Genomic DNA, 13,772 nt, shown 5'->3' with positions numbered 1-13,772 from the left:
ATGTTGCAAAAAAGAAACGCGACTGAGGTGCATTTCATAAACTGATTTGGAGCAAATAAACTTGACTACACCGAGTGTAGTTCAGTCAGAGGTTGGCGCTATAGGCTACGCTTTACGCACGGCTGTAATCCGGACAAGAAGTGGACGGTGTGAACTGGAAACAAAACGAGTCGGCTTGGCCATCTAACGAGAGAAAAATGGAGAGGTCTTCAGGAGTTTGTTTCAGTTCGGCAAGTTTAAATTGTTCTATCATGTCAGCTAGTATTGGCCACGTTTCATGTTGTTCAGCGATAAAGACAAATGAATGCAATGATTGTAATGCAACGGCTGCAACAGAACCAACTCTTTTTCGACAAAAGCAAAAAGCACCTCAAGCGAGCATAAAAGCTTTTTTGCGCAATTGATGAAGTTGTATTGAGTTTTGTCGTTTCCATGCAGATTTAATAATGCCATACTTGCACATAACACTATGTTAATGGAAACACAGCTAGTATAACGAAAACGTGAACCGTGGTTCGGACTTTAACGAGTTGACGAGGATCACCTGAACGCTGCATTAAACTAGAACACAACGGGTAAACAGAAATAGGACAGAGACAGATCAGACAAAATAACTGAACATTGTCTCAGATTGTTTTGCAACAGTTTATTGTAGAAAACATTTCTGTTGGCACTCTTCTTCTGCTGTTACTATAAATAAAGAAAACACAACTCCTGATGTTTGGTACAGAAGTTTAAAATGCTGCATTAACGTCAGAGACAGGAGGAAGATCAGTCAGAACGTTTCTACATTATAATGCTACCGTGACAGATTCGGGTTAACAGAAATCACAACATTAAAAACAATGACAAAAGATCAAATTACAACAAACCTCTAACACAAAGTAGGCTACAAGGTTTAAATCCTTATTGACAGGACAGCTACAGTATTAGTAGGACAGTATTAATACCCACTGACACACTTTTTGAGCATTTTCCTTCCTGTGCAATTTGTGCTGTAGTTTTTGCAAACATGATATGTTGCATAATAATAATAATAATAATAATAATAATAATGATAATAATAATAATAATAATAATAATAATAATAATGATAATAATAATAATGCATCAGGAAGAAAAGATCTCCATTTAATCAAAACATGAGACAGTACATTTTCATTTTCAATGATGGAAAGATAGAAAAAATAAAGTGCAAGAATGGCATTTGACACTTCTACACACTGCTACGGAGTTCTTCTTTTGCATATGTTTGTAGTTGAGATATTATAGATATTGATAAGATGCATAGAAAGTGCAAGCAAATTTGGCAAATAAAGACAGATTTTGGCAATAAGAGATTTAAGAGGAGCTACATAGTTCTGTGAGTGCAAGTTTCCACGATGTCACAGTCACAGTTCATGGTTCTGTTTGATACAGACGTTTAGCGATCATCCACTAAAACCACATGAACCACAGTGAACCTGATGAGTACCGACCTCTCTGCATAGAGTCTGTCACTGTTCTTTTTGAGATTTAAGGTTTTCACCTGCGTATAGAAAATAGTATGACATGTAAATGTTTGTGTATTCCTTTACCGTCTATGATGACTTTAACTTTGTGTCTGTTCCTCTCTCACTGAGCTTCAAACCAAGTTACAGATGTACCTTTAAGTGGATTTCTAATCACCACTAATCATTTTCTTTGACTGTTTCCTGTTGAAAGTTGATATAAATCTTCCCCTCACAGATAACTGTTTGACATCACTGTGTGATATGTTCTGTTTATAACTGAAAAAATACCTATATAAGTTTTTGTTAGCATGCTACAACTAGATTTTAGCATGCTAACATTTAGCCTAGGAGTGTGTTCCAATCCGCGTACTTCTGTACTTACACTTACTATTTTGAGTGCATAAGTGCGTTCACACTGAAGTACGGCAAAATGCAGTGCACTTCAAACAGACGTAGATAACAGAATAAAACAATACGTAAACATACCGGTGCATTTTCAGCCAACAGGAGGACACATCGTAGGCGGCGACGTTGGAAACCTAATTTCCACTCTGCTTTCATTTTTTTCTTCAACAAAGCAGGCAGATATGTTGGCGGGTAGTTGACGGGTAAAACCTGAAGGAGGCAGCAGCAACACAAAGGAGGCCAGCACCGTAAAACCCAGAAGAAGAAGAAGATATTTTGGCGGGTAGCGAGCCGTGGTGAAATGTTGCAATCATCATTTCCGGTCAGTGCGCCGCAGAGTATTCGATTTGAGACGACCCTACCTCGTTGAAATTCACTCACTACTCAAGTTAGTACAGAGTGCACACAATGCACTACATTGAAGTGTACTTCTGGAAGTACGTGGATTGGAACACACTGCATGTAACATGTCACAGTTAGCATGTGAACATGTTAACGTTCAGGATGCCTCGTGTTCATGTTAGCTCGCTAATAGGGCCGAGTATTGCAGTTTAGTTTATACGCAAGTTAGCCCGCTACAACGGCAACCGATGTCTGCCGCTCTGACCGCCCTGCTACGTTGATTTGAAACTCTATTGATATTCTATTTCTATAGTTTGTGTTTTCTTTTACTATCTTTTCTTTGACCTGTTTCCTGTTGACAGAAAGTTGATATATATATATATATAAATAGTTTGACATCACTGTGTGATATGTTCTGTTAATAACTGAAAATATCTGTTACTTATATTATCGTTGCATAAAGTAGAAATCAATCAGAAGAAAGTTAAGTTAGCATGCCGGCATTAGGAAGCCTACTGTTATCATGCTACAACTAGATATCAGCATGCTAACATTCAGTAAACATGTTAACGTTCAGGAAGCCTCGTGTTCAAGTCCTCGTGTTCACGTCCTCGTGTTCACGTCCTCGTGTTCACGTTAGCTCGCTAAAAGGGCTGAAAGTTGAACATCAATACGTTTTTGGTATCAAACTAAACACGTCCGTAGCACCGAGTATCCAAAACGTTCAGATATTGAACGCTGGAATTGAATGCATGGTCAGAAGTTGTTGATTTATTGTTTGTTTGTTTGTTTTTCTGTTGTTTTTTGTTCCCTTTAATTGCTTTGGAGTTTAAATACGTATTTGTTTTTACATTATGATGTAGTGGTTTTGGCCGGAACCCAGGAAGAGTAGTTTCAACCTTGACAATAACTAATGGGGATTCTGGGTAAATAAATAAAAGATATATATTAGCTTTGTTTAGCTTCTTTGATGAAATGTTTCCTGAACATTGTTTGATCATATTTGTACAGATCTGTTTGTAATTTGTAGTTAACATGTTTATATATTGTATTAAAGTATTAGATATGTAATAGTTTTGGTATCAATAGGTAAACTCAGGTGTTTTATCAGAAGATTTCGATCAATACTCAGCCCTACTTGCTAGTATGTTAGTGTTAGCACGTTAACATGCAAAAGTAATGTTTGTCAAACTGGACTTGTGTTTGATCCCCAGCGTCTTTGTGTTGTACAGTAAAGCGTGGTTAACGGCGGCGTCTACCAGCGGCGTCTACCAGCCCTCCACCTCCACCACGAAGGGCTCTTTGACGGGGATCCTGCCGCTGTTGACGATCACACACTCGGTGTACGGCAGGTTCCTGTCGTTGGTGTCCTGCAGCTCGATGGTGTGAACCACAGACTGCCGAAGGAGACGGAGCACAAGCAGGTTAGACATTATAACGATTTCATCCTGTTAAACCTCTTTACAGATAATTATTTGGTTTGGTTTGGTTATGTACGGAAGCTCAGCAGTGCCAAAGTTCAATCAGTTTCCTCACAAATTCCAATTTAGACCTTGTTCATAACAATCAGAACGAAACATTCTCAGCACTTACTGTAACTCTTTGTGGAGCTTTCAGCAGCTTTTAAGTGCGCTGTCTGAGTGAAGGCAAGCAGGCAGAGGAGCAGTGACTACGGCCACAAGCGAGCGTGCATATGCGAGTGCGCATGTGTCCCGACCCGGTACATTTATACGCTTAAAAAGTTACAAATAGTCCCTTTAAAAGAGGGCAGGACTTTACCTGCCTGCACTGCTTCCTGTGGGCGGAGCCTCTGAATCTATACAGGAAGTAGCTCACCTGTAGCACAACTTCCTGAACCAGGAAACAGGCAGACCTCATGTGGATTCTCTTTTTCCCCTCAATAGTTAATGAACTGTAAGTTTTGTTTGTTTTTATAGTTTAAGAATTAATTTATTCATGAGTTTAGTAACTTGTCTCATCCGTCCTCAGACTCCATCCAGCCAACTCCATCTGTCTGTATCTGTAATCTCTCCATCACATCAAACCTCCCTTTCTCTTTAAAGCAGCATGCAGCAGATGAATGGAAAGTGTGTGCCGGTCCACCCACCATCCCATCCAGGACTTTGCCAAAAACCACGTGTTTCCCGTCCAGCCACGGCGCTCTGGCCGCCAGGATGAAGAACTGTGATCCGTTGGTGTCCGGCCCGGCGTTGGCCATACTCACCTGGTACATCAACGCACACACACACACACACACACACACACACACACACACAAGTCTCACTTTCACAACACCATATATCATCTTTTAACAGGTTCTGTTCAGGTTTTAGTCAACAAGCTGCTCCTCCCATCAAGAGAAAGGAGAATCATAATAGAAAATTATAGCATTTCAAAACATTTTGCCTTTTTATTCCTAAATATTGAGGTGAAAAACAGAAATGTAAACGTGTGTGAGCTCACCCAGCCGGCTCCCAAATGCTTCAGTTTGAAGTTTTCATCTGCAAAAGTTGTTCCGTAGATGCTGTGACCTGGATGGAGAGAAAGTGGGGTCACTTTCAGGTGGTGACACAGTTTGCACCAAATTCTAAAATCTCTATAAATATATATATATATTTTTTTCAAATATGATTTTTATTGTTTCCTTCACCGACCTAAAAAAAGGCAGTCCAATGTGTTTTATGGATGAATATTCACAAAAAATGTAAATCAATTAAATTAAATAAATTAAACAAATATAAGTTTATAAATTAAATTAAACAGATAAACATAAATAAAATAAAATAAATAAATATAAATACATTTAATTAAATGGAACAAATAAAAATAAATCAATCAAATTAAATTAAACAAATACAAATAAATAAATTAAATTAAACAAATATAAATAAATTGAATTAAATTAAACAAATAAAGTAGATTAATTAAATTAAATGAAACAATTATAAATAAATAAATAAGACAAAAACCCCACAAAAACAACAGGTATAAATAAGCAGAAGGGACAAATGAAATACAAATTGTAAAAGCTACATCAATGTTAAAAATTAAAAATACTTTAAAAAATATATTAAAAATGTTTTTTTTTACATTCTGTAACTTTCATTTTGCATCTTATCTCATTAATATAAAAGTTACAAACTACCGCACTGATATTTATGGGACAAATAGGCCCTTTAACACCGACTAATGAGCTAGACAGCGCTGTGTGTGAAACAGCATATAGTTGTATTGAGTGTTTGAGCAAACGGATGGAGAGACGTGGATCATATTGCAGGAGGAGTTTGACGAGTTTCTGTGGATGTTTTGATGCTTTTTTCTAATGTGAACGGTTTGAATTCAGCGTAAAAGCCAACAGAACATCCGTGTTTGATATTTAAAAGAGTCTGACCTCCAGTTCCGTCTCCAGCTGTGAAGTCTCCTCCCTGGATCATAAAGTCCTTGATGACTCGGTGGAACTTTGTCCCTTTGTAGCCGTAACCTTTCTGCAGAGACACGCATCAAACTTCATGTCTTTGTGTGCACCAAATATATATATATATATATATGTATATATATATATATATAAAAACACACATGCAATACACAACCAAACTAAGTATTTTCGGGCCTCATGCCAGATGTGCATAGTATTTTTTAGAAAGGGTTTTTTGTGTATCTCCCTCCCTTCTTTGGCTCTGAAGAGTAAAGTAGCTGCTCAGCGGTAACCCTTTGAGCTGAGCATGTCTCAGTCTTCTTCTGGGGAGAAGCAGCACATGGCGGCTCTACGCTGTGCTGCCCAATAATACAATAATACAATAATACTAGCGTAGGTCGGGGAGCTTCACACCCCCCCACCTCTCTCATAAGGTAGGTAAAGTGGAGTCAAACGGAGCCCAGACTGTCTGTTGTTCCAGATCAAGTTGGTAAATATGTTCTTAAATGTTTGAAGTGAAGCTCAGTATGATTCAGTGTTAAGTTCCAGAAAGATTTATCTCAACTATTTGACTTCTACGTTGTGATGAAGTACAGACTGTAAAGTTTCCTCCTGATGGAGAAACTTCCTGGAGTTTACAGTGAAATATATTTATCTGCTGCATAAAATACGTTACAAATCTGAAGGAATACTTCCAGAGGAAGACTGAATGATATACGAGGTGATGGCAGAGTTTCAGTGTGTGTGAGAGTGTGTGTGTGTGTTTGTACCATCAGCCTACCTCTCCGGTTGCCAGGGCGACAAAGTTATTGACAGTGAGTGGGACGACCTCCCCAAAAAGGCCGACTACGATCCGTCCCACCTCGTGACCCGCCACCGTGATGTCAAAAAACACCTGAGAGAGAGAGAGACGCTGTCAATCAATCAGACGGGAAGGGAACAGAGACTTTTACAGTTAGTGGACATTTTTCCATTTTTCTACGCTTTGACATTTAAAAAGAAAAAAGAAAACATTGAATTTGTAACTTTTGATACTTTACTTCACTACAGCTGCAAATTAGGCAGAAAGTAGGGCTGGGCGATATGGAGAAAATCAAATACCTCGGTATCGATATAGTGATCATATTGTAAAGTTGACCATTGGTGCTTTTACAAATATTTACACAATAATATTTTTGATAAATAATCATCAGTACTGTGGATATAATGACCAAGAGGGTAAAGACAAATAATAGAAGAGCTAGAACATTAACTAGAAAATGACATCACTTTACTGCAACCTGCAGCCTGCAACCTGCAGCCTGCAGCCTGCAACCTGCAACCTGCAGCCTGCAACCTGCAGCCTGCAGCCTGCAACCTGCAACCTACAGCCTGCAACCTGCAGCCTGCAGCCTGCAACCTGCAGCCTGCAGCCTGCAACCTGCAGCCTGCAACCTGCAACCTGCAGCCTGCAACCTGCAACCTGCAGCCTGCAACCTGCAACCTGCAGCCTGCCGTTTGAGCTCGTCTGCTGCACGTCTACGTTGACAATAATGGATTTGAGGCCACAAAAAACACGACTTGTGAACAGGAACAGCTCCTTAAACCAGGAAGAGAAGACACTTATGCCATATTACGATATCTAAAATCGAAGATGATATCTAGTCTCATTATGGATATATTGCCCAGCCCTAGTGGAAAGTAACTAAGTATAATTTTGAGGAACTGTCCTTGTGCTTTACTTTAGTATTTTCATTTGATGCTACTTTATACTCATCTACATTTCAGAGGCAAATATTGTACTTTTACTCCACTTTACTTATTTGATAACTTTAGTTACTTTGCAAATTCAGATTATTAATACTGAATATAATCAATAAATAATGATGTCATTATTGATCCCCAGGGGGAAACTAACAAGCTACGCAGCAGTATATAAAGCAATATGGGCCTATATAAATATATATATATCAATAAAGTATTTCTGATTCTGATATATACATAAATTAAAAGTAGCTCCACTTTTATCAGACAAAATGTTGATGGAACACAAGTTTAAACTTTTACTAGGTTACCTTGTGATTTGCGTTGAATAGCTGTAATGAATATATGGAGACGATTCACTCTAATATTTCTGTCTAAATAACTCATTTACTGCAAACACTACTACGATATACTACAGGGCATGGACTTGTCTGAAAGTTTTTCAAATTAAGGTTCCCATTATTTCACAATAAGAGCCCGTGTTGACAGACCAGGGTTCAGTCAGTACATGGTGCGGTTTCACTATATTATATTATATCTATTGAGGTATATTCAGGTCAGGTCCTGCAGGCACACGCACTGTCACTGCGCACTAACATCATCTGAACGGACACGTGTACAGATGTGCGTGCATCTCTTTATTCTGGAAACATCTGTAAATCTTCCGGTCCAGGCCTCCCCCCGCTGGTACCGGACCTACCGGACACGTCAGCTGCTGTGTGTGTATGCGCGTGCTCGTGCTGTTGTGCTATCCACGCTCCGGGAGCGCGCACAGAGAGAGAAGACGCGCTCCTCCTCCAGGAGACTAGAGGAGACTAGAGGAGACTAGGATAGAGGAGAGGAGACGGATTGATGGTAATATCTGCAGCAGCTCATCACTCACCTTCTCCGTGACTCTCGGTCCGGTCCGGGACGCTCCGCCGGTTACCGGCTGAACACCGGCCGCAGAGAGGACGAGCAGAGCGGACAGGACGGGGACGATCCACCGGAGGAGCTCCATCTCTAACCGGAGAGGAGGAAGTCACAGCGAGTCCCAGCTGGGCGGCTGGCCGGGAAACAGCGCTCCTAACCCGGATACATCACCAGACCACTCCCCCTCTGGCCTGGACCCGGATCAACTACCGCCCACTGAGGGGAGGAGGAGAGGAGAGAGAGGGGAGGACGAGAGGAGACAAGGATAGAGGAGACAAGGATAGAGGAGATGAAGAGAGGAGGAGACAAGGATGGAGGAGAGGAGGAGAGGAGGAGAGAAGAGGAGACAAGGAGGGGAGGAAGAGAGGGGAGGAGAGGAGACAAGAATAGAGGAGAGAGGAGGAGAGAAGAGAGGAGGAGAGGAGATAAGGATAGAGGAGAGGAGGGAAGGAAGAGAGGGGAGGAGAGGAGACAAGGAGGGGAGGAAGAGAGGGGAGGAGAGGAGACAAGAATAGAGGAGAGAGGAGGAGAGAAGAGAGGAGGAGAGGAGATAAGGATAGAGGAGAGGAGGGGAGGAAGAGAGGGGAGGAGAGGAGACAAGAAGGGGAGGAAGAGAGGGGAGGAGAGGAGAGGAGAGACAAGGATAGAGGAGATGAAGAGAGGAGGAGACAAGGATAGAGGAGAGGAAGAGAGGAGGAGACAAGGATGGAGGAGAGGAGAAGAAGAGAGAGGAGGAGAGAAGAGGAGACAAGGAGGGGAGGAAGAGAGGGGAGGAGAGGAGACAAGAATAGAGGAGAGAGGAGGAGAGAAGAGAGGAGGAGAGGAGATAAGGATAGAGGAGAGGAGGGAAGGAAGAGAGGGGAGGAGAGGAGACAAGGAGGGGAGGAAGAGAGGGGAGGAGAGGAGACAAGGAGGGGAGGAGAGGAGAAGAGAGGAAAGGAGAGGAGTCAAGGAGGGGAGGAAGAGAGGAGAGGAGAGGAGGAGAGAAGAGGATACGAGGGGAGGAAGAGAGGGTAGGAGAGGAGACAAGGATAAAGGAGAGGAGAGAGGAGAGGAGGGGAGGAAGAGAAGGGAGGAGAAGAGACAAGGATATAGGAGAGGAGAGGAGAGGAGGAGAGGAGATAAGGATAGAGGAGAGGAAACAAGGATAGAGTAGAGGAAGAGAGGAGGAGACAAGGATGGAGGAGAGGAGATAAGGAGAGAGGATTAAAGGGAAATAAATGAGAGGAGGGGAAACAAGGAGAGGACATACAGGAAGAAGGAAAGGAGGAAAGGAGATAGGAAAATAAATGAGAGGGAAGGAAAGAAAATGAGAGGAAACAAGGAGAGGAGATAAGAAGGAGAGGAAGAGAGGACAGGAGAAGAGGAGACAAGACGAGGGGAGAGGATTATAGGGAAAGAGGAGAGGAGGATGGGAGAGCAACAGAATAGAAAAGGGAAAACAAGGAGGGAGGATGAAACAAAAACAAGTAGGGAGACAAGGAGAGAGAAGAGGAATCAAGGAGAGGAGACAAGGTTAAGGAGATGAGGAAACTGAGAGAGGAGAGGAAATGAGGAAACAAGGAAAGGAGACAAAAGAAGATGAGAGGAAATTAGGAGAAAAAGGGATGAAAGAGCGATAAAAGAGAGATGAGGATATGAAAAAAATACTAAACTAAAGAAAACACAGTCAATAAAAACACAAACTTTAAACTCCCTCAAAACAAAAATATCACAGAGGAAACAAACTCTGTTGGTGGTTCCCAACCTGTGGGTTGAGACCCTCCGGTGGCCTCCTGATGAGTAGGAGGAGGTCCTGAGACAGAAGAATCATAAAGGTTATCAGTCCTGTTGCTGTTGACCTTTAGCCCCCCGAGCTGAGAGAAACAGGAACACCTGAGTGTGTTTCATCGTTTGTAGTAACAAGCAGAATATAATGTATGTCACACCTGTCAGCCTCAACACACCTGGAACAAACACGTACATATATAACATACATATACAGCCTCAACACACCTGGAACAAACAAGTACATACACTGTAAAAAAACAAACAGTTTTTTTACAATTTTTTTCAAGAAATTAAAATTTAGTTATCTGTATTTTCAAAATGACAGAAACAAATGTAAAAATGACATGTTTCATTTGTGATTTAAATGTAAATAGTCTTAGATTTATAGTATATTTTGTAATCACAATCGTAATTATCTGTATTTAAGCTTTTCTTGATCATTTTTAAAGATAATTATTCTGTTTTTTAGAGGTTTATCACTCTATTTTAACAATTAATTTATGTTAGAAGAAAAGGATTTAATGGAATTCTAAAAATACAGACTTCTGAGATAATGTAAATTTGTATTACTCTATTCTAACAATGAATATATGTTAAAAAGTAAAATATTTCTTGTAAAATTACAGTAATAAAGGCTAATTATATAAAGATAATTACTGTTTTTTTTACAGTTTATTTATGTTAATTAATGGACAGTATTTTCCCGTTTTTTAACAGACATTTTCTGGTGCCCCTGCTGCCGGAAAATTTTCGTTATTTCACACTTTTTTTTTTACAGTGTATATAACATAAATATACAGCCTCAACACACCTGGACCATCATATCAGCACATATAAATTATAACATAGATATACAGCTGCAGCAGCACAAACTGATGCTGTAGATTAAAGAATAGAAACATTCAGCTGTAATTAATTATCTCCATTAAAAGGTTTTAAAATACATGTAAATCTGCACGAGCATCAACCACAGCGCCCCCTGTCTGCTGGAGGAACACATGACCTCTAAATACAGACCATCGTTTCACATTCAGTCCTCTCAAACAGACGCTTCCTTTTAGTTTCACTTTCACTGATCACATGTTAATGTACATTTCTGTTCCAGGAAACTTCCTTAGGAAATTATTAGGAAATTACATTCAGAGGAGAGGGGACAAGGATAGAGGAGAGGAGAAGAGAGGAGAGGAGAGGAGAGGAGAGGAGAAGATGAGACAAGGAGGGGAGGAGAGGAGAGGAGACAAGGATAGAGGGGAAGAGAGGAGACAAGGATAGAGGAGAGGAGAGGAGAGGAGATGAGAGGAGAAGAGAAGAGAAGAGAAGAGAAGATGAGACAAGGAGGGGAGGAGGGGAGAGGAGACAAGGATAGAGGAGGGGAAGAGAGGAGACAAGGATAGAGGACAGGAAAGGAGAGGAGAGGAGAGGAGAAGAGAAGATGAGACAAGGAGGGGAGGAGAGGAGAGGAGACAAGGATAGAGGAGAGGAGAGGAGAGGAGAGGAGTAGAGAAGAGAAGAGGACACAAGGAGGGGAGGAAGAGAGGGGAGGGGAGGAGAAGAGAGGAGACAAGGATAGAGGAGGGAAAGAGAGGAGACAAGGATAGAGGAGAGGAGAGGAGGAGAGGAGAGGGGACAAGGATAGAGGAGAGGAGAGGAGACAAGAAGGGGAGGAAGAGAGGGGAGGAGAGGAGACAAGGAGGGGAGGAAGAGAGGGGAGGAGGGGAGGGGAGGAGGGGAGAGGAGACACGGATAGAGGAGGGGAAGAGAGGAGAGGAGAGGGGACAAGGGTAGAGGAGAGGAGAGGACAGGAGAGGACAGGAGAGGAGAGGAGACAAGGAGGGGAGGAGAGGAGGGGGGGAGAGGAGGAGAGGAGACAAGGATAGAGGAGATGAAGAGAGGAGGAGACAAGGATAGAGGAGAGGAGAGGAGGAGACAAGGATGGAGGAGAGGAGAGGAGAGGAGACAAGGATAGAGGGGAGATGAAGAGAGGAGTAGACAAGGATGGAGGAGAGGAGAGGAAGAGAGAGGAAGAGGGGAGGAGAGGAGACAAGGATAGAGGAGAGGAGGAAAGGAGACAAGGAAGGGAGGAAGAGAGGGAGGGGAGGAGACAAGGATAGATGAAGAAATTACATTCATTATTTAGTGTTATAAATGTATTTGCCAACATGAAGAATGCTGTTTTAAGGCGGTTAAAGTCACATTACGTCATACACTCGTACTAGGGGTGTCTCCGTGTATCGATATTGAGGATTACAGTAATATTTAAAAATGAAATATTGATATAATGTTAATAATACACACATATAATAAATAATCCAGCGCCTCTTAAATCACAGTTACAGACTCTCTCCATCTCCCGACATGTTCAGTGTTGACAAAATGCACAATAAACTAATTTAAAGATGAATTTAACTGATTTTCTATAGATATCGCGATAATATTGTTACCTTGAATTCTTTAGGCCACAACAATCGTATAGTGAAAATCTGATATTGTGAGAGCCTTAACAAATCTTAAAATATGAAGGTTATAGATTTAATGTATAAATAATAATAATAAGGATAATAAACTTAAATTATTTAGCACCTTTCATATTACAAATGCAGCACTAAGGGCTTTAAAAATAGACATAGAGTAAACATAAAAATAGAGGAAATAAGATGGAAAATAAAACACACTTGATAACAATACGATCAAATAGAATATATAGAATGCATAACATAAGATGGAAAATAAAACCCACTCAATAATAATAATAATAAATAAAGTTATAATAATTTTAAAATCAGTACCCATATTTGCTGCATGCACATGTACATAAATAAATGCATCAAATAATCTTTATTTAATAGAAAATGTAAAAAAGAAACAGGGAAAAATGTTCCTGCAGCTCTGTGTGTTTTAAGTTTTATCCTCCTGATTTTGCAGCATTCAGAGATCAATAACGAGCTGCAGCAGTACGTTTTAAACCATAAACACCATAAACGGAGGGGATAATGTTAGTTAGTTTTATACCATAAAAAACATAAATGGAGGGGATAATGTTAGTTAGTTTTATACCATAAAAAACATAAACGGAGGGGATAATGTTAGTTAGTTTTATACCATAAAAAACATAAACGGAGGGGATAATGTTAGTTAGTTTTATACCATAAAAAACATAAACGGAGGGGATAATGTTAGTTAGTTTTATACCATAAAAAACATAAACGGAGGGGATAATGTTAGTTAGTTTATGGTGTTTATGATTTAAAACTAACATTTTTAATAAAGGGGATAATGAAGTCCTGTTTCAGCTTTAAAACCTCGTGAAGCTCCGCTCGGCTTCAGCTGCAGGAAATAAAGCTGAAAAAGAGAATATAAGTCCCGGCTGAATACACGTCTATAGAGATGAATTATAATAGTCAGCCTGCCGTGACCTTAACACACACACACACACACACACACACACACGCGGTTATCGGCCTCCTGTCAGCGAGGCCCGTCCATTCGTCTTTTCTTCCCGCCATGCGGCGAATTAATTAAGCAGAAATGTAAACGTTTTAATTGAATGTCAAAGCGGGACCTTAACAACATGCTGCTATGTAAATGAAAGTGACACTGCTTTACACCTTTATATTTATACACACATATATATATATAGATATATATACAGCAAGGTTACAGGGGGCTGTGTGTACATGTATGTGTCTAAATGA

At 40.5% G+C, this 13,772-nt stretch overlaps 2 protein-coding genes across 3 annotated transcripts in view; both read right to left on the bottom strand.

The window, feature by feature from the left end:
* LOC119492980 (actin, non-muscle 6.2-like) overlaps nucleotides 1–13,772 on the bottom strand; it is an 840,607-nt gene that overhangs the window by 523,077 nt on the left and 303,758 nt on the right. The window lies entirely within an intron of this gene.
* On the bottom strand, nucleotides 2,916–8,510 carry LOC119492993 (peptidyl-prolyl cis-trans isomerase C-like). Of its 2 annotated transcripts, XM_037777941.1 has the most exons (6): nucleotides 8,282–8,499; nucleotides 6,437–6,550; nucleotides 5,632–5,725; nucleotides 4,704–4,771; nucleotides 4,348–4,464; nucleotides 2,916–3,637 (listed from the first exon to the last, which is right to left on the bottom strand). In XM_037777941.1, exons 1-6 carry the CDS (start codon nucleotides 8,396–8,398, stop codon nucleotides 3,509–3,511), a joined length of 639 nt encoding a protein of 212 aa, XP_037633869.1. In that variant the 5' UTR covers nucleotides 8,399–8,499; the 3' UTR covers nucleotides 2,916–3,508. The 2 variants fall into 2 exon arrangements, with proteins under 2 accessions (XP_037633869.1, XP_037633868.1); XM_037777940.1 differs by lacking the exon at nucleotides 2,916–3,637 and having other exon boundaries at nucleotides 3,644–4,464; nucleotides 8,282–8,510.

This window comes from Sebastes umbrosus, chromosome 8 (genome assembly GCF_015220745.1).
Source record: "Sebastes umbrosus isolate fSebUmb1 chromosome 8, fSebUmb1.pri, whole genome shotgun sequence".
Lineage (NCBI taxonomy): Eukaryota > Metazoa > Chordata > Actinopteri > Perciformes > Sebastidae > Sebastes > Sebastes umbrosus.
The sequence above is the reverse complement of the archived record's forward strand: the minus strand, read 5'-3'. Positions and strand labels throughout refer to the sequence as shown.